General features: G+C 35.1%; 1 protein-coding gene across 1 annotated transcript; it reads right to left on the bottom strand.

The window, feature by feature from the left end:
* Positions 1–1,140: 1,140 nt before the first annotated feature.
* LOC145029631 (uncharacterized) lies at positions 1,141–3,538 on the bottom strand. The gene is made up of 2 exons (XM_078978125.1): positions 3,435–3,538; positions 1,141–2,275 (listed from the first exon to the last, which is right to left on the bottom strand). The coding sequence occupies exons 1-2, from the start codon at positions 3,536–3,538 to the stop codon at positions 1,141–1,143; spliced, it is 1,239 nt and encodes a 412-aa protein (XP_078834251.1).
* Positions 3,539–27,951: the final 24,413 nt, after the last annotated feature.

The following is a 27,951-nucleotide window of genomic DNA, read 5'->3' as shown; positions in this document are numbered from 1 at the left end:
ATTAGATCAAGGGATGACTTGTTATCAACCAAAAATGCTACAGGTGGTACTTTTTGCCCAGTTATTTCACTAATGAGTCCTCTCAGCCAAATTCCTTGACAAGCAGCTTTAGTGGCTGCCATAAACTTTGCTTCACAAGAAGAGAGAGCTACACACCTTTGTTTTTGAGATGCCTATGTAATGAGATTTTCATTGACATAAAAAACCATACCACCTATACTTCTTCTATCATTTACATCACTTCCCAGGTCACTATCGGTGTATCCTTTGAGATTGATGTCCTTCTTCCCTCTAGAGTACTTCAAACCAAAATCAAGTGTTCCTTTAACATACCTAAGTATTGATTTCATGGCTTGAAGATGTTTAACTATTGGTCTCTCCATGAACCGGCTGACTACTCCAACTGCAAAGGTGATTTCTGGTCGAGTATGGGTCAAATACCTTAACCCACCAACTATACTTCAATACTCTATGGGATTTACCATTTCACCTTCTTCATTCTTGCGAAGTTGAAGCTTGTGTTCCATTGGACTCTTTGAGGGGTTACAGTCGTGCATTCAAGTCTTAATGAGAAGAGTCTTGGTATAAGCTTCTTGCTTTAGACTGATTCCATCTGGATGCTGGTTCACTTCATTCCCCAAATAGTATGTCAAGAGACCAAGATCACTCATTTCGGACTTGGTGTTCATATCCTCCTTGAATGTCTGAACACTTGCAGGACAACTTCCTATTACCAGAAGATCATCTACATACACTCCTACGATTAGAGTATTCCTATCATTATTCTTTGTGTAGACTGAGTATTCATGGGCACACCTTTTGAAGCCTATTTTCTTTAAGTGTTGATCCAAGCAGACGTTCTAGGCCCTGGGTGCCTGTTTCAAGTCGTATAGGGCCTTTGACAACTTGTAGACTTTTTGAGTCTCACCTTTCTTTTGGTATCCTTCTGGGTGGGCAACGTAGACTTCTTCCTCTAAGTCGCCATTTAGGAATGTCGATTTCATATCCAGTTGGTGCACCTTACATGCATTTGATCTGGCTAAGGCTAGGATAAGTCGAATTGTCTCAATTCTGGCCACCGGTGCGAATACCTCGTCATAATCAATGTCGTGCTTCCGAATATACCACTTTGCCACAATCCTAGCCTTGTATTTCACAATCTTCCCATTTGGATCTCGTTTTAGATTCTATACCCATTTTAATCTGATGGCCCTTCAATTCTTTGGAAGATTGACTAGCTTCCAGATGTTGTTTTTTTTCAATCGAGGCCAGTTCTGCGTCCATTGCTTCTACCCACTCCCTTTTCTTACTTGCTTCTTTGTACGATGTTGGTTCGTTATTGTTGTGTATCATCATAAGCTCTTCTGGTGGTATGTGGACTTCCTCTGTGTTCTCGTACAAATCCGTAAGCAATCTATAGCGTTTTGGGGCACCACCACCTGTGGAACTGGAAGCGGTACTAGCTGAGCTGTCTTGTGATACAGGTGAAATTGGCGTAATTTGGGAAATAGGTGTTGATGGTGGACTTGAGTGCATTCCAGGTGGGTTCATTTGTGAATACAGTTGTGAGTTAATGGGATATGAACCTTCAATCCAATCACTAACATTTTGTGATGACCCATTTTCATGTTGTGGCATACTAGGTTCGCAGTCGAGCTCACCATCATAAACCTCATCTAGGTTGAAACCATCGACAGTGAAACTCATGCCCGGTATCGCTTTGATTTTCGTACTCTTCTCCCACGCCCAACATTGTTGCTCATCAAAGACCACATCTCTACTCACGTACATCTTTCCAGTATCCGGGTCCAACAACCTATAAGCCTTAGTTCCCTTTTCAATCCCTAGATGTACCAGTCGAATGCTTCTTTCATACAATTTTGCCAAGTGCCCTTTGACAACTTTCATATGTACCACACATCCAAACACCCTAAGATGTTCAATGTGTGGCTTTCTTCCGGTCCACATCTCGTATGGGGTTTCATCGTTCAAAGCCTTTATGTGTGCTCTGTTGAGAACATAAACAGAGTGATTAAAAGCTTCACCCCACAGGCTATCTGGCATCCTCATGGTTTTCAAGTTACACCTGACCATCTTTAATACTGTTCGACTCCTTCTCTCGACAACCCCATTTTGTTGTGGAGAGAATGGAGATGTATATTGTCTTTCCAGTCCTGTTTCATTGTAGTATGCGGTGAATTTATTTGATAGAAATTCACCACCACGGTTAGTCCTGAACATCTTCAACTTCTCCCCTGTTTTGACTTCCACCTTCCTTTGGAAGTTCTTAAATACATCAAAGGCCTCATATTTTTACTTTAGCAAGTAAACCCACGTAACTATGCTATAATCATCTACTAGCAACATGAAGTACCTGCTTCCTGAGGGTGTAGGGGGTGATACGGTCCACATAGATCACCGTGAACAAGCTTAAGCCTTTTCTTTGCCCTCTAACTCAAGTGTGAAGGGAATGGCTTTCTTATATGCTTTACAGACAAGCACCCTTCACATGGTTTTGTAGGGATGTTTAATTTGGGTATCCCTTCAATCATTTTTTTCTTCGACATATTTTTCATTGAAGTGAAATTTGTGTGACCCATTCTCACATGCCACAGCCATGTTGGATCACTAATTCTAGCAATTAAGCACATTGATCTAGCCTCTACCAACTCTATTTTGTAGAGTCAATTAGGTGATCTCCTCACTTTCATTAGAAGCTTACCTGTTGTATCATGAATCCATAGAAACGGGTCCTTGATCTTGATTTCATTTACTCCCTCAGCCAGCTGTCCTAGACTTATTATGTTGCTACATAAGTCTGGGATATAATAGACTTCATCAAGCTTTCGATGATCACCATTCTTGCATTGAAACACGATTGAACCATTTCCTTCGATCCTCACCCTTTATTCATTTCCAAATTTTACATACCCCCGAATTTTTTCATTTAACTCACGAAACTTATACTTGTCACCGGTCATGTGATTACTTGCCCTGTGTCAAGATACCACATACTTGACCTATTTACTTCTTCTTCTCGTGTTCTCAGTTCTAGGGTTACATTTTCCTCATTTAAAAACACTTCACCAGCCTCTCCATCATTATGAAACGATGCTAACAGTAGTGCTGGCTCATTGTCTTCTTGCTCACGGATCAGGTTGTTCTCACAACTTCTTTCACGCCTTGGATTTGGGTATTACGCTGCATAGTGGCCATACTCCTGATAGTTGTAACACTGGATCTTGCTTTTATCTTGATTACTGGATGTGCCTCTTCCTCCATCTTTCTGGTAGTGTGAAACTCCTTTTCCACGAGTCCCACGACCACCAGTACCTCTACCTCCTCCTTTGCCTCGTGCTCCTGAGCCTCCAGACCCTCCTTGGTTTTATTTGGATTTGGAGTCTCCTTCTATCTTCTTTTTGCTTCTCTCTGACCATTCTTGATGAGTCAAGAGTAGTTTTCTTTCATCACTTTCACCATGCCCTTTCATCCTTTCCTCATGAGCCTTTAGCCTTCCGATTACTTCTTCGGTTGTCATTGTCTCTAGGTCTCCAAATGTTCGTATGGTCCTCATGATGTTGAATCAATTTGAAGGAACTTGGTCGAGACTGCCCTTAGCAGTTTCTTCACAACGTAGGCTTCAATCATTGTGCCCCCAATGTTCGTATGGTCCTCATGATGTTGCTTACTTTCGCACCAAATTCATCAACTCCTTATGATTCTTTCATGTTTAAGGATTCAAACTCAGCCTTCAATGTTTGAATCCTCGCTGCTTTGACTCGTTCTGCCCCCATGTACATTGTCTTCAATGCCTCCCAAGCTTCTTTGGCTATTTTCTTCTCAGCCAAGGACAATAGCAAATCCTCTAGTATCCCTTGATAGATAGCAGCCAAAGCCATCTTATCCTTCTTTACTTCGACAACAGTGTTTGAAGTCCTGGATTCCACTGCATCCCAGACTCCTTGGGCCTGCATGAAAACTCTCACCTTTATGGCCCATGCAGAGTAATTGCTTCTTGACAACATCAGATAATGAAAGGTGATCTGTCCTTCTTTCTCTCCATTTCCATTGCCTCCTGACATCTCTTCACGAGTCTGATACTTTGGCATGCAACAACTAGCCTTTGCTCTGATACCAAATGTTGGCCTTATACAGCGGTATTTGTGTCTTTATGCTGAAATTAACACAACAGGGGATAAAAATTGAATAGCATAGTGGGCAGAGTTAAAAGAGAAATGTGACAAGAAAGTAAAACACAGGACAGGGGCAGAAAGCTGCAAATTTCTTATTCATAAACTGGAAGAGAAAAGAGGATACCAACTCCTCCTACATACCTAACTATTTAAACAAAACTTTGAATAAAAATAGCAACTGCTAGCTAGAGACCAGGGGACACTAACCCACATGATCTTGACTTATTCTTTTCTACTAAGAGCTAAAGAAATTAAATAAAAATGTGCATAAGCCAAAACATGACCTGTACTCTGAATTACTTTAATAGGCTCACGAGAGGTGATGGTGGCTGAACTTTTGCATGGCCGCTGGAGAAGATAGGTTTAGGGTTTTAGGATACGACGTGGGGAAGGGATACCGGTATATCTAGTGTCTCTTTCAAACTTATGACCAAATATACACTTCTGGTCCCTCCCCATCCATTCTTTTCAAATGAACTCCAATAGTTACCATATAACCCCTCATGACAAATTTCTTTCCAAATAGATACTAAATTTACCATTTATACACTATCTTCTGAAACCCCTTTCAAAACAAGTCCCATGATTACCAAACGCACTCTGACTTCTAAAAACTTTTCAAATTAAATCCACATCTTATACTTTTAACCCCCAACTTCTAAAATTGTAACAATTAACCCCTGGGACCAACACCTTGCTATATAAATTATTGATTTTAGGGATACTATACACTTATCAATTTATTTATTTATTTATTTAATAAATGGGGGGTTGCAGAGAGAGTCTGGTTTTGGTGATGACTCAGAAAATGGTGATGACTAGGATAAAAATTCTCCACCACCCATTTTATCAAGGGCACAAACGTAAAACCTAGTACTTTCATGTTGTATGTTCACATTCATTAGATTATATATCTATGGTGTTATGGTAATAGTTAGTTCTACATGTTTATTAATTATGGATTATCATCATAAAAATATTGTGGGATTGAGAAAACCACATGTATCTCACTAGGTTTCCCAACCTAACCCACTTGAATTATATGCATCACATCTAGTGGTGCTAAGTTGCTAGAGATATGAATAGGATGTTGAGTGATTAAAGAGAAGACATGCAAGAGTATTTAGAATCATTAGGTCTTGACGTTGTAACTTATGTTGTGGATTGATTATGATGAAAGATCTATATATCCAAGAGTCATTACAAAATGATATTGCTAGATGATATATAATACTAAAGGGTCACACTAACAACAACTTGATGCAAATATTTTACTTATAAGAATTTGAATCTTGATATATATATATATATATATATATATATATATATATATATATATATTTTGTAATTAATTGTAGATTATTTATTTCATAAAAATATTAATTTTCAATGTTAAGTATCAAAATATATCATAGTATATGATCAGATGTGATTTATTATGTCATGTATATCTTTTTAGACCAAAAGGGTTATTTTGTCTTGTATGGATTTATATGTTTTAAGAATTATAAAAATTTGAAGAGGTTTATATAAAAACTAGCTTCTTCTTTTTATAAAATATTCAAGGAGACCATAAAGAAGAAAGAATATTGCTTTTGATTAATTTATTTAACATACCGTGTTCTTAGAAACAATGACTAGTTTATTTGATAAAGCATGGGTCTTAAAGTGCTAAGACCCATGGGATAGAGGCTTACAATAAGGACTTAAAAGACTAGTTTTCTCCTTTCTTTTACAAGCGAAAACCACAAAATTTGTGGCTTTCCATCTCCATATTTTCTCTAGTTTTTTTCTCTTGAAGTGCTAAGAACATAAAGATGAAGATAATACTTGAATAATCTCTTTTAAGGCAAACTAGCTTCTTTGTCTTAAGAGCTTAAGAGACTCTTTTATTACAAGAAGAAAACTAGCATCTTATCAAGTTGATTTATTGTTGGTGGATATCTCTAGAGAACTTCTACCTTTGAAGTTTCATGCCACACTTCATCAACTTCCAATCTACCATGAGAATCAAAGTCTTCAAAGGTTGTGTCACTTTCATTCTATGACTGTTTTAACCTTTCTATGTCTTGCAAAATGATCTTTTAGTTGGATTTGAACTAGTTTTATTTTGTTTAAATTTGAAGTCTTTCGTTTCTATGTTTATGTTTTTTGAAACAATTTTTGAATAAAAACCCAACATACGACATCCTTAGCGTTTTGATATTTTGAAACAATCATTTATACTAAAAAAAATTTAGTATACTGGGATTTTTCGCGAACAAACATCTTATGATTTTTCTATAGCGTAAAGAAAAGTTTTTTTAGGTTCAGGAAACTGTTGGGTTATGAGCATTCTAACACTCCTAAGTGTACATGCAACCCTAAATACCTTGGATCTATGTTTTCTCTATTATACATGCAAATATGAACATCCAAGGTATTATCCTAATCTAGCATACAAAATAATGGATATAACAAGATAGAATACATACCTCTTTGATAGTGCTTGTCTTCATGAAGCTTGAGTGCTTAGTGCCCCAAGTGTGACACCTCAAATGGTTCACACAACACCATAAGCACTTGGAATAACTTAAGAGAAACTAGAACACTTCATGAAATCGGTTAGCCCTCTCTAGAATAATCTAGTGTTAGTAATCGTCACGATTTCTTGAGCCATGGGTTTCTTTTATATGGTGGCTATTAGGGTTACACCATGTAACTCATGACTTTACCCATTCCTTATGCTCCATGGATTTTAACCTCCATGGAGTATCCATGGGTCACCCCATGGACGTAGTCCAACATAAGGAATCTTGGATCACAAGCCCACACATATAAGAACGAATGATTTACACAATCAACCCATATATTTAATTAGTCTTCTTTTGATCACTTAATTAATTCCAAATTAATTCTTGATCAATACTAATTAAATAACCTTATTAATATATTAGAACTTATAATATATTAACAAACCTTAAGTGTTATTTCTCTCATTTTAGTCTATCCAAGTGCATGATGCCATGCAACCCAAATGGACCATGCCGGGTCGGGTCAAGTCTTACCAATTATAGTTATGGACTTAGACATTAATCCAACAGTCTCCCACTTGGATAAGTCTAAAACTATTATTGCGTATGACTTCAGGAACCAACTAGCAATCGTAGCTCTCAAAAGCTTCTGTCGAACTCTGACCTTGTAGATGAACTCTGATCTTTGTCAACGACTTGTCCATTAGATAAGAGATCATATATTCCTCCATTCTAGATATCATATGGACTGAGACATGGATTATAATCATTCTCTCTGTCCATTTGTTGTTTCCCGATTTCCGATTTATGACGACTGACTAATTGAACAAATCAAATCAGTCTTGGCCCGGCCGAGCACTTCCATTTGTCATCATCAAATCATCAAGGGGCCCACAGATATCGCTTTCATCCCGAAGGTAAAAGGAATGGATAAACTTCAAATCATATGGCTTGTTCTACTACTTGTTGAATCATACACAAAGACACATTTTATAACATCGAGTTACCAATGCGTTACGTGTAATCAATGTACTATCAACTCATAGTAACAACTCATATCTCTAGGTTTGAAGAATATAAGATATTATCGTCTCATGATCACTCGTGATAAAACCCATGAAGTGATTCCAATGAGCGCGGGTTGAATCCAATACTCAGAACTTATGAGCACTCATGAGTGTTGTAGCCATTTGTCCAACAACTTAGACCTCTACAAGCCAACCCATGACAGTCTTAATTCATATCTACTTCCAACATATGACCGACTGTGGATGGTTTGAATAACTTAGTCATTCCGGAAGAATAACCTAGTTTATTCGGGAAGTCAAAACACGCAAAGTGAAACACAATAATAATTGAATCCAATATGGTCTCAGAACTTATGAATATAAATAAAACACTTTTTATTTATCACCATATAATTACACATTATACATTGTATATTGTTTCAGCTATCAACATTATTCTTGAATTTAAAACAATAGTTGTCCCATGCTCCAAGCATGCACACTATGTTTTCTAAACAATAGTCATGCCATACACCAAGTATGCATAATATGTTTGACTATGATCTTTATTTTGTGAACTAGATCAAATGAACATAACTTCAATGATTCTCTTTTCACACTCCCAAATCCTTACTGCAAATGCAAGAATTCCAAATTCATGTCATTTACTGAAATCTATTAGATTCTAAACTCATATGCATCGATCCTCTTGTAATGATTATGCACAAAGTCAGAAAGACTTAATAACAATCATTACAAAGCATTCCAAAGGAGATCAAGTCCTTGGAACCATCCTTCTTGCATTAAGTTTCCTTAATCTTACACAGATTGAAAATTCTAACTTTGAAACATTTCCAGATTCCATTTTGACTATCACTTCTGAACAAGAGTTGCCTCCTTACAGATTATGTCAATATGGTCCTTCCAGAATTATTACTATACTTCTAACTGTCCTTAAGCAACCAATCTTTGGTAAACCTTAGATTGTCCTCGACAATTGTTTAATCCTTTTAGTCATATCCAGTTCTAAACCTTTTCCCTTCTTAATGCCCTAGGCATTTGGAAAATTTTAGAACGGATGAATATATAGCACATGTAATCGATCCTATATCCGAAGCATATGGGACACGATTCATGATGTCTCACATAAAGACTAAACCAGTCTTTTGTTATAACACTTCCATTTCAATTCGCCAAGTTCTCATAATTCAGATTATGAAAAGGGATGCCGTAATCATAATCGAATTTAAGAACGCAAATAATGGACCCATATACAGAATTTCCTTATGTTGAGCCATTCCAACATGAAATTCATATATATCCTTGACTAAATGATTAAAACCTCACGATCTAAGCTTATAGATTTGAGATGAAGTATAATTTCCTCTCCCTTAATTATAGCAAAACAACTCTTTCCCAGTTGAAACTTTTGTTTTCTATAATTAACATTGCTAGCTTGCAATACTTATCGTAATTATCATGCTCCCACTAACATGATGATTATTAGCATAACACTTATGCTCCCACTAGCTTTGACATATACTCAGAAAGCTCGACTTCTAGAAATCAATACTTTATTGACTTTCTTACCAAAGTTCAGATTTCTGATACTAGATTGTTTTGATAAGACTTTATCAAAAACATACACCTTCCCTTAGATAGCTCATGGGTGTGTCAAAACATTTTTAAGAACTATGAAAAGGGATGCCGTAATCATAGTCTTGATAGTTTTGACCTTTGCCATTTCTCACAAGTCCAAGTTAGTGTGCCGGTAAACCACACACGCTCCACTAACGACTTTGAGAATGCAAATATCCCAATTGCTATCTAACTAAAATCTACTTAGTGGAAGTGTTTCCTCACCATCATTTTCATGAATCAGAGAGAAACCTTATGACACTTAGATTTATTGGTGTATGAGTTCCTACCCATATGAATTTTTCTAAACCATAATCACAAGACAAGGATAATGACAAAACCAAAACCATATGGATTGAACTCAATCTTAATTTCTTGCCACCTGGCAGCTCAAGGGCCTACCATTGCTTCCAAGTTGTTGTGCAACACATTGAGAACTCTAAGAACTCGTATGCGAAGCCAACTTTAACTAGAATGGGCACAGAATATGTCAACACGATAGGTTATAAACCTTAAGTCGTGTGCTAGTGAAGAACTTTAGATTTTATTCTTGATTAGTTCTTGAGACTTTCAAGACCTTTAAGACTCCCACTGTCCTCTTGACATATAAGACTTCCTTGTCAAACATCCAAGAGATAGTGTGGATTCTAATCAAGACAAATACTTCACACAATTGGCCTAAGTTGGTCTTTGTTTTATCCAAAACATCACAACTTACCAATTTCAAATGTACAAGAGTAGAAAACTTTTACTCTTACATTTGTAAAGTGTTTTAAACCTTCTTTAAGACATGTCACTCAAATTACAATCTTGGAGTATGACTCTAAGACTTGTATTGGAATGAAGTATGACTCATCTTCTTGATTTAACCATTTCAACAATTTCAAGATCCCTTCTTCTTAGTCATAAGAATGCACTAAGACTTCCTTAGAGAACTAATTTTGATATGGTTTCTTAATCATTAAGATGATCACAAAACTGATACTAAAGTACTCTCCCATCTTTTCAGATTTGAGAAACTTTTATCCTTCTGCCTAATTTGATTCTTCTTATCCGCTCTGCTATGCATTGGAACGTTTTCCAATGTCTCAGAGTTACACTTAAGCTTGTAAGTATAATCATATTTACTGAACTCTAGTAAAATATGACGAATAGCCTTATATCTTTTGTGGTGGACTTAATCAGTGCACATGACTATGTACTCGATCCCTTAGTCCATTACTTGACTCACACATCCATGTGAATAAGTAATTAGTCTTAATTTTCCAATACTTGAAAGTTCTCATTCATCATGCTATACAACTTGCATGATTCCAAGTCCCGGTCCAATTGAGACTTTGGATTATGAGAATCTTTCCTTATTTGGTAAATTTAGACATTACCACAAATGAAAGAATCAATTTCATACTTCCACTCTTGCTATTAATGGAATCATATAAGCAACAATTTTCCCTCAAATGCCATTGTAAGGATATTTTAAAATAAATAAAATCAAAAATTTCTTTTATTTTAAAACTATGCGGAAAAACTTATCCTTACAATCCATACGAAAACTTGTTGTTGTCTATTCCTTAGCAATATCTCATAACTCCTAAGAAGTAGCTCAAGAATCCGATCTTCAAACTACGCGATAGAAATCCATCTATGCGATCAGATTCAGCATATTCTTTCTTTTAAGTTCCTTTACTTTTCTTTGATTCTTAAAACATTACCATGTGACCCAGTCACAACATGTATCAGGAATCTCAGAATAGAAACTTAACATAGTTAGATTTGTGGACTTTTACCTGAAGTAGAGTCAATCTTATTGACTTTAACATCCTTAGGTAAATTAGGCAGCTTCGCAACTAATGACCCTTACTTTGGCAATATAAACATATGGACCCTTTGATAATGGTACACAGGACTATTACAGACTTAGCTTTTCTCTTTACCATTTGTTCAACCGAGTTGACTATGGCCGATCCCTTTCCATTGGGAAGAGAATGCTTTCCTGGATTTCCTGTGTCACTATTGTTAACGTCCATAAAGTTTCAGGAAGTTGATCTTAGCAAATAGATAGGATCATTAAGGGTCTTGTCATAGTCTGTTTCATAGGTGTTCCAAAAGAACTCACTATGTGACTTAGAAAGTGATTGAACCACCAACTTTCTCAAGACTTTGACACCCAACTCTCCCCGCTTGTCAATATGTGACTACATCTCCAAGATGTGACCACACCAAGACCTTTACTTGCCAATAGGGATCGAGTGACTTTAAGCTTTTAAAGAACTTGTGGGGTAGGGAGAATAATTTGGAGGAGGAGAGAGAAGTATGATATCCATGGGACATCATCTTCATTAGGAATGCTTGTTTCAAGAGATTTGGGAAGATCATAAATGTCTAAACCAGACATGTTATGGGAGATATGTTGGGTTTTGAGCATTCTAACACTCCTAAGTGTACATGCAACCCTAAATACCTTGGATCTATGTTTTCTCTATTATACATGCAAATAAGAATATCCAAGGTATCATCCTAATCTATCATACAAAACATGAATATAACAAGATAGAATACATACCTCTTTGATGTAGAAAGTCTTCATGAAGCTTGAGTGCCTAGCCCCAATAGTGTGGAAGCCTCAAATGGAATCACAGTTATCAAAACACTTAGAATAACTTGAGAGAGTTCTACACTTCATGAAATCGGCTAGCCCTCTTTTGAATAATCCTAGTGGCCAATTTTTGTCAAGAATAAGATCTTTATATAGTGTTGCAATTAGGGTAAATCCTTAATTGTCATGGCTTTTCATTTCCATGGATCCATGGGTTCAAATACACCATGGAGCATCCATGGACCATCCTATGGGTTTTAGCCCAACTTGATTATCCATGGAGCATTAGCCCACTATATAAGTATGGATGATTTACACAATCAGCCCATATATTTAATTAGTCTTCTTTTGATCACTTAATTAATCCTAGATTAATTCTTGATCAATACTAATTAAACAATCTTATTATTCTTATTATTAATATACTAGAACTTATAATATATTAATAACCATAAGTGTCTTATTTCTCTCATTATAGTCTATCCAAGTGCATGAAGGTTTGCAACCCAAATGGACCATGCCGGGTCGGGTCAAGTCTTACCAATTATAGTTATGGACTTAGACATTAATCCAACAGTCTCCCACTTGGATAAGTCTAAAACTATTATTGCGTATGACTTCAGGAACCAACCGACAATCGTAGCTCTCAAAAGCTTCTGTCGAACTCTGACCTTGTAGATGAACTCTGACCTTGTCAATGACTTGTCCATTAGATAAGGGATCATATAATCCTCTGTTCTCATGATATCAGCCGGACAAATACATGGAACAACGTCGTACTTATTGTCCAGCAGTTTGTTTCCCGATTTTCGATTTGTTTGACAAAGAACTTAATCGAACACATCAATTCAGTTCTGACCGGCCGGTACATAGGTCACAACAAAATCATCGAGGGGCCCAGATATCGCTTCTATTTCTAGAAGGAACAGATAAACTTCGACTCATATGCTTGTTCTACTACTTGTTGAATTGTACACAAAGGCACGTTTTATAACATCAAGTTACTGATGCGTTTACGTGCAATCAATGCACAACCAACTCATAGGTAACAACTCATATCTCTAGGTTTGAAGATTTATATGATATTACCGTCTCACGATCACTCGAGATAAATTCCATGAAGTGATACAAGTGAGCGTGGGTTTATTCCAATACTCATAACTTATGAGCACTCATGAATGTTGTAGCAACCATTGCCATGACTAAACCCATTTAGCCATCTACAAACCCGATTCATGATAGTCTTGATTCATACCTACTTCCAACATATGAACGACTGTGGAGTGTTTAAATAACTTAGTCATTTGAAAAAAAAATAACCTAGCTATTTTGGAAGTCAAAACATGTAAAGTGAAACACAGTAATAATCGAATCTAATATGGTCTCAGAACCCTTTTGAATATAAATAAAACCACTTTTTATTTATCACCATATTGATTACACATTATTCAATGTTTCAAATAATCAACTTAAGACTCGAATAAAAACAACAGTCGTCTCATGCTCCTAGCATGTACACTTTGTTTTTCTAAACAATAGTTATGCCATACCCCAAGTATGCACACTATGTTTGTCTATGATCCTTACATTGTGATGTAGATAAATTGAACATAATTCCAATGATACTCATTTCACAATCCCAAATCCTTATTGTAAATGCAAGAATTCCAAATTTATGTCATTTACTGAAATCTGTTAGATTCTAAACTTATATGCATTGATCCTCTTGTAATGATTATGCATGAAGTCAGAAAGACTTGACATCAACCATTACAGAGCATTCCAAAGGAGATCAGCTCCTTGGGAACATCCTTCTTGCATTAGGTTTCCTAATCTTACATAGATTGAATAATTTCCACCTATGGAGACATTTCCATAGTCCCATTTGACTATCACTTCCGAACAAGAGTTACCTCTTTTCAGAAAATGTCAATATGGTCCTACCAAAATTAACACTATACTTCCAAATGTCCTTGAGCAACCAATCTTTGGCGAACCTCAGATTGTCCTCGACAATTGCTTAATCACTTTAGTCATATCCAATTCTAGACTTTTCCCTTCTAAATGCCTTAAGCATTTGGAAAATTTAGAAAGGATGAATATTATAGCACATGAAATCGATCCTATATCCGAAGCATATGGGACACGATTCATGATGTTTGACATAAAGACATGATACTAGACCAGTCTTTTGCTACAATATTTTTCATTTGCCATGTTTTCAAAATTTAACTATGAAGAGGGATGCCGTAATCATAATCGAATTTTGAAAATGCAATATGTATAGAATTTCCTTAAGTCGAACCATTCAGACATAAAATTCATATATATTCTTGACTAAAGATGATTAAAATCTCAATCTAAGCTTTAGAATTGAAATGAAGTATAATTTCCTCTCCCTTAATTATAGCAAAACAACTTTTCAACCCCTGCAACTTCACGGATTGAAACTTTGTTTTCTATAATTAACATTGCTAGCTTGCAATACTAATCATAATAATCATGCTCCCACTAACATGATGATTATCAGCATAACACTTATGCTCCCACTAGCTCTGACATATTTCCAGAAATCTGCTGGACTTCTGAAATTTAGATTCATACACCCTTTCTTAGATAGCTCACATGTGTGTCTAAACAATTTTCAGAACTATGAAAAGGGATGCCGTAATCATAGTCTCAATTGCTTAGGCATTTGCCATTTCTCGCAAGTCCATGTTAGTGTGCCGGTTAACCACACGCGCTCCACTAATGACTTTTGAAAATGCAAATGACACAATTGATATCTACTTAAAATCTATTTAGTGAAAGCGTTTCCTCACCATCATTTTCATGAATCGGAGAGAAACCTTATGACACTTAGATTTTATAGTGTATGAGTTCCTATCCATGCGAATTTGTCAAAACCATAATCACAAGATAAGGTTAGTGACAAATTCAACCTTACACGGATTAAACTTGTTCAATCTTAATTTCTTGTCACCTTGGTAACACAAGGCCCACCAATGCTTCCAAGTTGAACTCTGATAACTCACATGTAAATTCAACTTATTTGAAGTAGATACAGAAATAAGAATTATGTCAACACGATAGGTTGCAAACCTTAAGTCGTGTGCTAGTGATAAATTACAGGTTTCACTCTTGATTAGTTCTTGAAACTCTTTCAGGATCTTTAAGGCTCCCACTGTCCTCTTGACATATAAGTTTTTCTAGTCAAGAACCATTCCTTGACAAAACAAATATTCAAGGGATAGTGCGGATTCTTATCAAGACTAAAACTTCACACAATTGGTCTTAGTTGGTCTTTGTCTCATCCAAGACATCACAACTTACCAATCTCAAATGTACAAGAGTCGAAACATTTTACACTACATTTGATAAGTGTTTAAAACCTTACTTTATGTCACTCAAGGTTACAATCTTGGAGTATGACTCTAAGACTTGTATTGGAACGAAGTATGACTCATCTTCTTGATTTAACCAATGCAACAATTCATGACTTCTCTTCTTAGCCATAACAATGCACTAAGACGTCCTTAGAGTATGAATTTGTGATATGGTTTCATAATCATTAAGATGATTAAGAAATATGATACTAAAGTACTCTCCCATCCTTTCAGATTTGAGAAACTTTTATCTTTCTGCCTAATTTGATTCTTCTTATTCGTTTTGTCATACATTGTATCCTTTCCAATGTTACAAAATTATACTTAACCTTATAAGTATAATCATATTTACTAATCTTTAGTAAATCATGACAAATCAATCTTTGTGGTGGACCTTGACCAGCGCACACCCAGTGTACCTAATTCCTTAGTCCTTCAATTGACTCACATATACATGTGATCAAAGAATTAGTCTTAATTTTTCAAAGATGAAAATTCTCATTCATCATACAATACAACTTGTATGATTCCAAGTTTCTGTCCAATTGAAACTTGGGTGATGAAAAACTTTCTTCATTTGGTAAATTCAGACACTACCACAAATTAAAGAATCGAATCCACTTTCCAATATTGCTATTACTGGAAACATATAAGCAACAATTTTCCACCGATGCCATTGTAAGGATATTTTTAAAATAAATAAAATTAAAACCTTTTTTTTTTTCCTTTTATTTTAAAACTTTGCGGAAAAACTTATCCTTACAATCCACATGAAAAACTTGTTGTTATCTATTCACAAGTAATATATTATAACTCTTAAGCAACAGCTCAAAATTCTGATTACCGAACCATGCGATCGAAACCCATCTTCGCAATCAGAATCAGCATATACTTACTTTAAGCTTCCTATCCTTTCTTTGATTCTTAAAAGACATCAGCATATGACCCTTTCACATTATGTATCAAGAATCTCAGAATAGAAACTTAGCAGAGTTAGATAGTGGACTTTAACTGAAGTAGAGTCAAACCTCTTGACTTGACCAACCTTATGACCTTTCAGGTGAATAGGGCAGCTTCGCAACCAATGTCCCTTCCTTTGGCAACAAAACACATGGACCCTTTGGTAATGGCACATGAGACTATCTTAGACTTAGCCTTTCTCTTTACCATTTGGTCAACCGAGTTGACTATGGCCGATCCCTTTCCATTGGGAAGAGAAATGCTTTTCTAGATATCCAATGCTACCATTGCCAATGTCCATTTAAGGTTTGGGAAGTTGATCTTCTAACAAAATTTGCTTTACTAGTGTTCCAAATCATTTCTTATTCCACAGCACAAAGCAAATAGATAAGATCATTAAGGCTCGTGTCATAGTCTGTCTCATAGTAGTCCCAAAGTGACCCGCTATGTTACTAAGAAAGTGATTGAACATCTAACTTTCACGAGACTTTGACACCCAACTCTCCTGTCTTGTCAATATGTGACTACATCTCCAAGACGTGATCACACCAAGACCTTAACTTGCCAATAGGGCTTGAGTGACTTTAAACTTTTCAAGAACTTGTGGGGTAGGGAGAATAATTGGAGGAGGTAAAGGAAGTGAAGCATGATGTTGAGGAACATCATCTTCAAGAGATTTGGGAAGATCATAAATGTCTAAACCAGACATGTTTTGGGAGATATTCAAGATAGTTGATTTAAAGTCCTTAATATGACACCCAATATGAAATATTAAGGCTAGGACCCAACAAACTATTTTATAACTTAAAAGAGGGATGCCGTAATCCAAGCTATAAAATATTTGAAGGTAGGTGAATGACGATTCACCAATTTCCACCATGAAAAACGAAATAATTTATTAGGTTTTAATTGGATTTGAAATTCCTAGATCTTTTGAGATTCATTGAACTTTTCAATGGCATGTTTCAATCTCGAGTGTGCCCTCTCAAATTTTGTGACTGGGATGCCGAGGATCACAAAACAAGGTGTGAATAACCATACCAATTCACTTGGTACCCTTAATATTATCACCTAATCAATGTGCCGGTTAACCACACACGCTCCATTGATCTATGAAAAACATTAAGTCACCCTTCGTGGTCCTTACTAGTCCAAGTTAGTGTGCCGGTTAACCACACACGCTCCACCAACGACTTGGTAAGGTACAAAGTGTGAATTCCATGGGTTAGCACCAAATTCACATTTTTCCTAAAGTAACTAAGATTGGGAATTATTAAGATTTTAGTTACTTTAGTATTTATCATTAATACTTTTAATGAAGGGAGAATTTAAAGTCATTGTCCTACCCGTTCGGCTAACGACCCTCCACCGATCAAGCAAGCGGTGGGTGAGAGTATACACCCATTAAGTCGCCATTTTATAGGCAACAACCTTATACCCACCTTATAGACCGGCTTCGTGAATGAGGCCTACTAACGGTAAAACGACTTGTTCTTATACATATATATAATAATTAACCATTAATGTTATAAATAGTATAAGTGTTGAATTTTAACTCTTTAGAATTCTAAGGGCTAACTTGGAATTAAAGTATTCATAAGAGAAAACTTTTCAAATTCCAAAACTTGAGGGCAAGTTTTGAAACTATTCAAAACTAATTAATTCCATAACTTATGTGTTTAAAGTAGTTTTAATCCAAAAAACTCTTCAAGTTCCATAACTTATGGAAGACTTTAAACAAATAAAAGAATTAATCTTTTCTTTATTTTTATAACTTATGGAATTAATTAAGGTTACACTTTATTTATTTATTTATTAATGAAGTGACTCTTGAATTTCCATAACTTGAGGACAAGTTATGGAGTCATAAAAAAAAATTGAATGACACAAGACTCTTCATTTTGTAACCATTACCAACTTTTATGATTTTATAAGTCTTTAATGTGACTCTTCATGTAACTTGAGGACAAGTTACACAAACACATTTTATGCTCAACTCTTAGATTAAAATGGATTGAAAACAACTATTTCAATTAACTTTTCTATTAATCTAAGCAACTCATAAGAACAAGATAATTCATATCAAACTTCTTCATGTAATTAGTCTAAACCTTAAACTAATACAAAACATGAATCTATTGACAATTATCTTTGAAAATGGATTAGCATGAACATTACCACATTAAAAAAACAAGTTTATAAGTTCAAAAACAACTTAGGGTAATGTTCCTAGTCCATTTCTAGCCAAAAACCTCGAAAGTATGCTGTCTGGGGTCCAACTCGTCGAGTGCATGAACATAACTCGGCGAGTTGGATGCATTTTGCCTTGGACTCGTCGAGTCCCTTCATGGACTCGGCGAGTCTGCTGGGCTGACAGCATCAAAACTCGATTTTTCAGCTCCATTTGCAAGTATAACAAGAAAACAAGCCTAGGCTCTGATACCACTGTTGGGTTTTGAGCATTCTAACACTCCTAAGTGTACATGCAACCCTAAATACCTTGGATCTATGTTTTCTCTATTATACATGCAAATAAGAATATCCAAGGTATCATCCTAATCTATCATATAAAACATGAATATAACAAGATAGAATACATACCTCTTTGATGTAGAAAGTCTTCATGAAGCTTGAGTGCCTAGCCCCAATAGTGTGGAAGCCTCAAATGGAATCACAGTTATCAAAACACTTAGAATAACTTGAGAGAGTTCTACACTTCATGAAATCGGCTAGCCCTCTTTTGAATAATCCTAGTGGCCAATTTTTGTCAAGAATAAGATCTTTATATAGTGTTGCAATTAGGGTAAATCCTTAATTGTCATGGCTTTTCATTTCCATGGATCCATGGGTTCAAATACACCATGGAGCATCCATGGACCATCCTATGGGTTTTAGCCCAACTTGATTATCCATGGAGCATTAGCCCACTATATAAGTATGGATGATTTACACAATCAACCCATATATTTAATTAGTCTTCTTTTGATCACTTAATTAATCCTAGATTAATTCTTGATCAATACTAATTAAACAATCTTATTATTCTTATTATTAATATACTAGAACTTATAATATATTAATAACCATAAGTGTCTTATTTCTCTCATTATAGTCTATCCAAGTGCATGAAGGTTTGCAACCCAAATGGACCATGCCGGGTCGGGTCAAGTCTTACCAATTATAGTTATGGACTTAGACATTAATCCAACAAGATATTCAAGATAGTTGATCTTTGACTCCTTAATATCACACCCAATATGAAAATATTAAGGCTAGGACCCAACAAACTATTTTATAACTTAGAAGAGGTATGCCGTAATCCAAGCTATAAAACAATTTGAAGGTAGGTGAATGACGATTCACCAATTTCCACCAAGATAAACGAAATGTATTATTAGGTTTTAATTGGTTTTGAAACTCCTAGATCTTTTGAGATTCATTGAACTGTTCAATGGCATGTTTCAATCTCGAGTGTGCCCTTCAGGTTTTGTGACTGGGATGCCGAGGATCACAAAACAAGGTGTGAAGTAACCATGCAAATTACTGGGTACCCTTAAGTGTTTATCCCTCAATCGATGTGCCGGTTAACCACACACGCTCCATCGATACTATGATAAACATTAAGTTACCCTTTGCCTACCTTGTTAAATACGAGTTAGTGTGCCGGTTAACCACACGCGCTCCACTAACCGACTCAAACAAAGTGCAAAGTGTAATTTCGTGGATTAGCACCTTATTCACATTTTTCTAAGTTACTAAGATTGGGTATTATTAAAAGTTTAGTTACTTAGTATTTATCATTAATACTTTTAATGAAGGGAGAATTATAGTCATGTCAAACCCGTTCGGCTAACGACCCTCCACCACTCAAGCGAGCGGTGGGTGAGAGTAAACACCCATTAAGTTGCCATTTTATAGGCAACAACCTTATACCCACCTTATAGACCGGCTTCGTGAATGAGGCGTACTAGCGGTAAGACCGACTTTACTCTTATACATATAAATATTATTAACTTATAATATTATAAAGTATAAGGGTTGAATTTTAACTTTTAAAATTCTAAGGGCTAACTTGGAATTAAAGTATTCATAAGAGAAAACTTTACAAATTCCAAAACTTGAGGGCAAGTTTTGAAACTATTCAAAACTAATTAATTCCATAACTTATATGTTTAAAGTAGTTTTAATCCAAAAACTCTTCAAGTTCCATAACTTGAGGACAAATTATGGAAGACTTTAAACTAATAAAGAATTAACTTTTTCTTTATTTATTTATTAATGAAGTGACTCTTGAACCTCCATAACTTAAGGACAAGACTCTTCATCTTTTTTTTTGTAACCTTTGCCAACTTTATGAGTTTTATGAGTCTTTAATGTGACTCTTCATGTAACTTAAGGATAAGTTACACAAACACATTTTAGAATCAACTCTTAGATTAATTTGGATTGAAAACAACTTTTTCACTCAACTTTTCTATTAATCTAAGCAACTCATAAGAACAAGATAATTCAAATCAAACTTTTTCATGTAATTAGTCTAACCTTTAAACTAATAGAAAACATGAATCTATTGACAATTATCTTTGAAAATGGATTAGCATGAACATTACCGCATTAAAAAACAAGTTTATAAGTTCAAAACAACTTAGGGTAATGTTCCTAGTCCATTTCTAGCCAAAAACCTCGAAGATATGCTGTCTGGGGTCCAACTCGTCGAGTGCATGAACACAACTCGGCGAGTTGGATGCATTTTGCCTTGGACTCGTCGAGTGCCTTCATGGACTCGGCGAGTCAGCTGGGCTGACAGCATCAAAACTCGATTTTTCAGCTTCTATTGCAGGTATAACAAGAAAACAAGCCTAGGCTCTGATACCACTGTTGGGTTATGAGCATTCTAACACTCCTAAGTGTACATGCAACCCTAAATACCTTGGATCTATGTTTTCTCTATTATACATGCAAATATGAACATCCAAGGTATTATCCTAATCTAGCATACAAAATAATGGATATAACAAGATAGAATACATACCTCTTTGATAGTGCTTGTCTTCATGAAGCTTGAGTGCTTAGTGCCCCAAGTGTGACACCTCAAATGGTTCACACAACACCATAAGCACTTGGAATAACTTAAGAGAAACTAGAACACTTCATGAAATCGGTTAGCCCTCTCTAGAATAATCTAGTGTTAGTAATCGTCACGATTTCTTGAGCCATGGGTTTCTTTTATATGGTGGCTATTAGGGTTACACCATGTAACTCATGACTTTACCCATTCCTTATGCTCCATGGATTTTAACCTCCATGGAGTATCCATGGGTCACCCCATGGACTTAGTCCAACATAAGGAATCTTGGATCACAAGCCCACACATATAAGAATGAATGATTTACACAATCAACCCATATATTTAATTAGTCTTCTTTTGATCACTTAATTAATTCCAAATTAATTCTTGATCAATACTAATTAAATAACCTTATTAATATATTAGAACTTATAATATATTAACAAACCTTAAGTGTTATTTCTCTCATTTTAGTCTATCCAAGTGCATGATGCCATGCAACCCAAATGGACCATGCCGGGTCGGGTCAAGTCTTACCAATTATAGTTATGGACTTAGACATTAATCCAACAGAAACTAGGGGATGTCACATAATACTCCATTCAAGAAGGAATGAATATTGTGATGGGTTTGAGCCAAAAGAACATCCTATGTGCTCATGCAAACCCTAATGCTTGGATCTAGGTTTCACTAATTGTACATGCAATCATCCAAGGCTTACAAATCCTAGATCTAATGAGAAGAATTCGAAATTATAAGAAACAAATCAGATCTTGATCATTACCTCTTGTTGCTTGCTTGAATCTTCTTGTCTTTGAAGCTTAGAGTCATAAGTGTCACTCCACTAATGGATTACAAACACCAATAGCAAAAGAATGATCTTGGAGGGAGGTTTGAGGCTTCTTGAATTCGACTCTATAGCTCTTAGGAATAGGGTAGTCCGAATTCAGAAACCCTAGGGTCCTATTTATACTGGAGCTGTTAGGGTTTCAATCAAAAACGCTAACGGACTGCTTAGCCCTTAAGCAATTCAAGGAAGCTTCTAGAATAAGGCTTTAGGGCTGAAATTAGGAATGGATACATCCTAATTTCGTCAATTCCTAGTCCAAGAGGCTCCTTAGTCCAACACTCAATTATCACACATTTGACAGTTTAACTCCCTGATATTAAATTAATGTCTTTTAGCTACATAATTAATTTCTTAATGAATTCTTGTCTAATATTAATTTAATTATATTATTTCTACATTAATATATTATTCATATAACATATTAATAAATCATAATAACCTCTTTCTTAATAAATCATCCTAGCATGTTGCTTTGGTGAAGGCAAACCAAAAGGACCATGCACAACTGGGTCAAGTAATTACCAAATATAGTTACGGGCTTAGACACTAATCCAACAGTTTACCACTTGGATAAGTCTAGTAACTATAAATGTAAGTACAATCCAATTAGCAATCGTAGCACTTAATGACACTGTCGGACTCTGATTTTATCAATAACATGTCCTTTAGATAAGGGATCATATATTCCTCCATTGTAGATATCGTATGAAATAAGACATGGATTTTAATCATACTCTCTGTTCATGTGTTGTTTCCTGATTTCCGATTTATGACGACTGACAACAGACTACAGTTGAACACAACAACTCAGCCGTGACTTGGCCAAGCGCTTAGGGTGTCATCACTAAATCATCGAGGGGCCCATATATATCACCTTTATCTCACTTTGGGTAAAAGGAACGGATAAACTTCGACTCAATGCTCACTTGTACTCACTCACCGAATCACACGCAATAATATGTTTTATAACAGCAAGTTACTGGTGCGTTTACATATTATTAATGTATAACCGACTCGCAAGATACAAATCACACATCTCGGTTTCAAGAATATAAGATATTATTGTCTCACCAATCATTCGTGATAAATTCCATGAAGTGATTCACGTGAGCGTGCGTGTAATCAATACTCAAATCTTATTTCAATACTACTCATGAATACTGCAACAAACTTTTGCTATATCCAAACGCTTTAGACAATCTACAGACGGATTCATGACAGTCTTCATTCATACCTACTTCCAAGGTATGAGCGGCTGTGGAGGGTTTGAATAATATTATTATTCAGGAAGTCAAAACATGCAAAATGAAACACAAGACTAATACTAATCCTGTATGGTCCCAAACCATTGAATTTAAATAAAACATTTTATTTAATCACCATATTGATTACTCGTTATTTGTTGTTTCGTGTAATCAACTTCTTACTTGAATTATAAGAACAGTTGTCCCATGCTCTCAGCATGTACACTATGATTTCCTATGGTCCTTAATTTGTGAAATAGATCAAATGAACACATTTCCAATGATGCTCATTTTACAATTCCTAATCCATTAGTGTAAGAATACAAAATTCTCACCACTACTAGAATATGTTAGAATCTATCATTTTATGCAACGGTCCTTTCGTAATATCACAGCGCCAAAGTTACGCAGACTTTGCCAATAAAATTACAAAGTACTCTATTGGAGATTGTTACAAGACAATTCCATAGTAGTGAAGTCTCATATTCAAGGTACAATCCTTTGAACATTCTTCTTGCATAAAAGTTTCTAATCTAGACATTGATTCTCGATATCCAACTCCCAATATGGAAACATTTCCATTTTGCCATATGACAACTCATTCTAAATAGAACCTTATCTATTCATAATAATGTTAATATGGTGCATCCATGACTATGCTTCCAACTGTCCATAAGCGACCAATCCTTGGCGAACGTTAGATTGTCCTTAACAACTGTTTAATTATTTTAATCACTACTAGAAAAAAGTCCTTTTACGACGCTCATTGCGCGTCGTAAAACGCTCAAACGACGCGCAAATGCGTGTCAAGGAAGGCCCTGTCATAACGAGAGACGACACGCTTTTGCGCGTCGTCTTTAGATGACGCGCATTTATGACGCACATTTATGACACGCAATGCGTATCATTAAAGCTGCTGTCAAGAAAGGCCATTTCATAAATGAAGATGACACACATTTTTGCGTATCATAATTAAATTTTTTTTTTTAAAAAAAAAATTTATTTACAGGTTTACTAATTTTCAAATTAAATTTTCATTTTCATATCTCATAGTAGAAAATAAAATACCATATATAAAAAATACAATCCATTACACAAAAGTTAATATTATACAAATAACCATTCTCAAGCTTTAAAGCATCAAATGATGAGAAATTGCAGAAATCACAATTTCTTGAATGTAATTACTGATAAACATTGTGTCTACTTGACAAATTAAACCTATATCATCACATTTGCTGCAACCAGGCTTGTTTCATGCTCTGCATCACATCTTTATACACCTAAAGGATCAAAGCAAAAAGATTAGAATTAGCCATAACAATATAACACCATTTATATGCATAAATTCAAAAATATTGTTACAAATTTTCTTCTACTTAACCAATATGATAAATAAGTTTAAAACAAAACAATGAAAATAAATTACTATTTATTTAAGTAACTTGTACTCTAACAGGAGAATGCAACAGTAGATAGAGCTAATACATAAGTAACTTGTACTCTAACATTTGACACTATAGAAGACTCAAAAAACATGAAGGGCAAAAAGGTAATCGACACATATTGTACCTGTTTCTGAGGTTTTGCCATTGTATCTGAGGTAAACAAATTACCCTTTATTTAATTACAGTAATAAACTAAAACTGTACAATATCACAAAAAAAAAAAAAATAACATGATAATTAATTATAATAATTGGAAAAAAAAAGTGAAAATTATAAAACAATCTAGATATTCGTTATAGTAAATTAACAAAAATATAAATTAAAAAGAGAGGTGTATCTCTGTTATGGGGGAAACTGGAAAAGAAAAAGTGAATTGTTTTATGGAATCATCACTTTCCTAACTTAACCCACTAGAACATTTTGTTAACATCAAGTAAAAAAGAAACTGTTAAACCATTAGATTTTTTATAAACATCATATATCCAAACAATAGTTGCTCATCAGAAAAGCTCCTTCACAAAAGCACATGTGAAAAGCTGTAGAGTTGGAATGTTTTGAGGATTTATCAGCATCTGATATGGAGATGCTCATGCTCCCATTAAGACCATTACTTTTAGAGTTGGAATGTTTTGGGACAGGAGTCTCCTTCATAAAAAGCATTTATTTCTTCCAAGAGATCTCATAGATTACCTGTGGAAACGCATAAATTGCATGCAAGATTCTTGCATAATCAGTTCCAAGCATTTGAATAACAATGTCTGCTAGTAATGTTCCCCATAGCCTGCATAAATAAATATAAATACATAAATAAATAAAGTATTATTAGTGGAAGGTAAAAAAGGAATAATACATAGGACCAAGTAACACCATTATGCTCCTAATTAACACCAAGATTTTGCGATGCATCACCTGCTAACCCCTGTTCACAAAATCACCAATCCATAAACAATATTTTCACTAAAAAAAATTCACAACTTAATATTATATTATATTTATATTTAATATCCAAAAAATATGCAAATAACAACAAAATAAAGAGATTGTGATAATATAAATATATTATATTTATATCCAAATCCAATCACCTGTTCTGCTGCAAGTAAAGCTGCTCTTGACTCCAAGTTTATAGTTGCCATTCGTCCACCCTGATAACAATCAAAACATTAACATATCAGATATATATATATATATATATATATATATATATATACACACACACACCTCTTTGAGAATTTCCTTCTTTATTTGATAATTACCAGCTTCCTTCAAAGTATAATGTCTTTAAGATTTTTTTTTGTTTTTTTTTTTTTTTGTTTTTTTTTTTTTGAAATCGTCATGATATAATGAAAGAATAAAATAAAATAAAATAAGCCTAATAGAAGTACGTTACTAATTCTTGGATTTGGATGTGAATATATAGGTTATTCAATATCTACATTCTGGGATAAATTATGCTATAGATCTTTTATCACTTATACATCAGCTATTAATAAAAGCATATGCAAATTACAAGATTACCAAGTGGGAACAAACTATAACATGATTTATATAAATATAATATCAATCACAAATCATTTGTTATAATACAAATGACATGGAAACTAAGAGTGAAAAGACCACTTACCACAATGACATAAATTCGCCTTTTGCAAGCATGAAATTGGCTTCCTAACAACACCTTTAATTTGTACATCGTGTAGCTGGAATTTTGTTCCTTTTTGCAATTTTTGTACATCATAGGAGATTAGATAGATTTGATCATTTCATTTGTTGTTCATCATCTTATCAAGAACTGCATTAAGATCCACACATATTCATTTTCTGTGAGGTTTCTCACAGAAGCTCTTACAAGGTCCCTCCTGAAACCTATTGATGTGACCTTATCCACTATATCATCTACTGAAATTGTATTACCATTTCCTTCTATAATTAACCTATCTTCTACATCAACACCAGTTGGTAATGCATGAGGCAGTGGTTGGGTTTCAAAAAGAAACCATTATATAATGTAAAATAACTAGAGTTACAGAAAGAAATCATGTAAATGCTTAGTTTTTCAATTTCTTTATGGTTTTGCATTTTTACAAACACTTGGCATATACTATGCAGTTGTACATTTCCCATCAAAATAAAATCAAAAATTCATTCTCTACATACGTATCTAGAACCAAAAATCTTTTTGACTGCTATAAATAAACACTCTATACTTGTATTATATCTATATATGCTCTTGCCCATACTCCCACACAATCGCAGGAATGCTCTGGATTGGATCTCTCATAGATCTCACACTATCTCAAAATTTATGAGAATGCAGAGAGCCCCAAATTAAAATAAGAAAATGATAAAGTAAGAGAAATAAACCTAGGGCACATATATGGAGAAGAAGAGAATGATATTCAAACCTGGTGCCTCTTCCATTTTCGTTTCCTAATTTCCGATGCTTCCAATCCGACCATGAACCTCCGACTTCTAATCCCATATCTGACCTTGTGAGGTCCAGAACATAAAATTCCTGTTTTTGAGAATCTCCACTACCGATAAAGTTCCTTCATCGTTCCTAAAAATCAGGTCGAATCCATGAAGTCAAAAAAGATTACATACGATAAAAAACCTAAAGAAGAATTGACAGTAGAGCAGATGAAGGGCAAATAAATTGGAAACCGAAGGAAACAAAGACACAATAAAACCTTACCAAGAATCAACGGTGGAGTTAATCCATAACAATCAACCACTTCTGTATTTTCGGTGGACTGACTTCCAAAATTAGGGATAAAAGCAAGATCCATCGAGGGCAACACAGATGGAACAAAATCCGACAGAGAGGACAAAGGCGGTGTGGAAGAAGAAGAGCAATTGAATAGCAAATGACAAACATTTGAGACCCAGCCCATTCACAATCGGTATGAGAGACTCAACCGCTGCGCACACAGTAACTTCATCCGACTCCAGCAAATCAGTGACCAAAAACGATAGGGAGGAGGAGGACGAAGGGACAAGGGAAAGCAATCAGAGTAGGGACCAATACCCTAGGGCTTCTTTCTTTCT

The sequence above is a fragment of the Lactuca saligna genome, chromosome 2, assembly GCF_052625555.1.
Source record: "Lactuca saligna cultivar CGN05327 chromosome 2, ASM5262555v1, whole genome shotgun sequence".
NCBI classification, from domain to species: Eukaryota; Viridiplantae; Streptophyta; class Magnoliopsida; order Asterales; family Asteraceae; genus Lactuca; species Lactuca saligna.
The sequence above is the reverse complement of the archived record's forward strand: the minus strand, read 5'-3'. Positions and strand labels throughout refer to the sequence as shown.

Bases quoted from the DNA above. Each gene is read 5' to 3' on its own strand.
- LOC145029631 (XM_078978125.1), bottom strand. From the start codon at position 3,538: ATGACAACCGAAGAAGTAATCGGAAGGCTAAAGGCTCATGAGGAAAGG. The intron at 2,276-3,434 runs GTCAGAGAGAAG...GAACTTCCAAAG, and splicing joins CTCTTGACTCATCAAGAATG to GAAGGTGGAAGTCAAAACAG.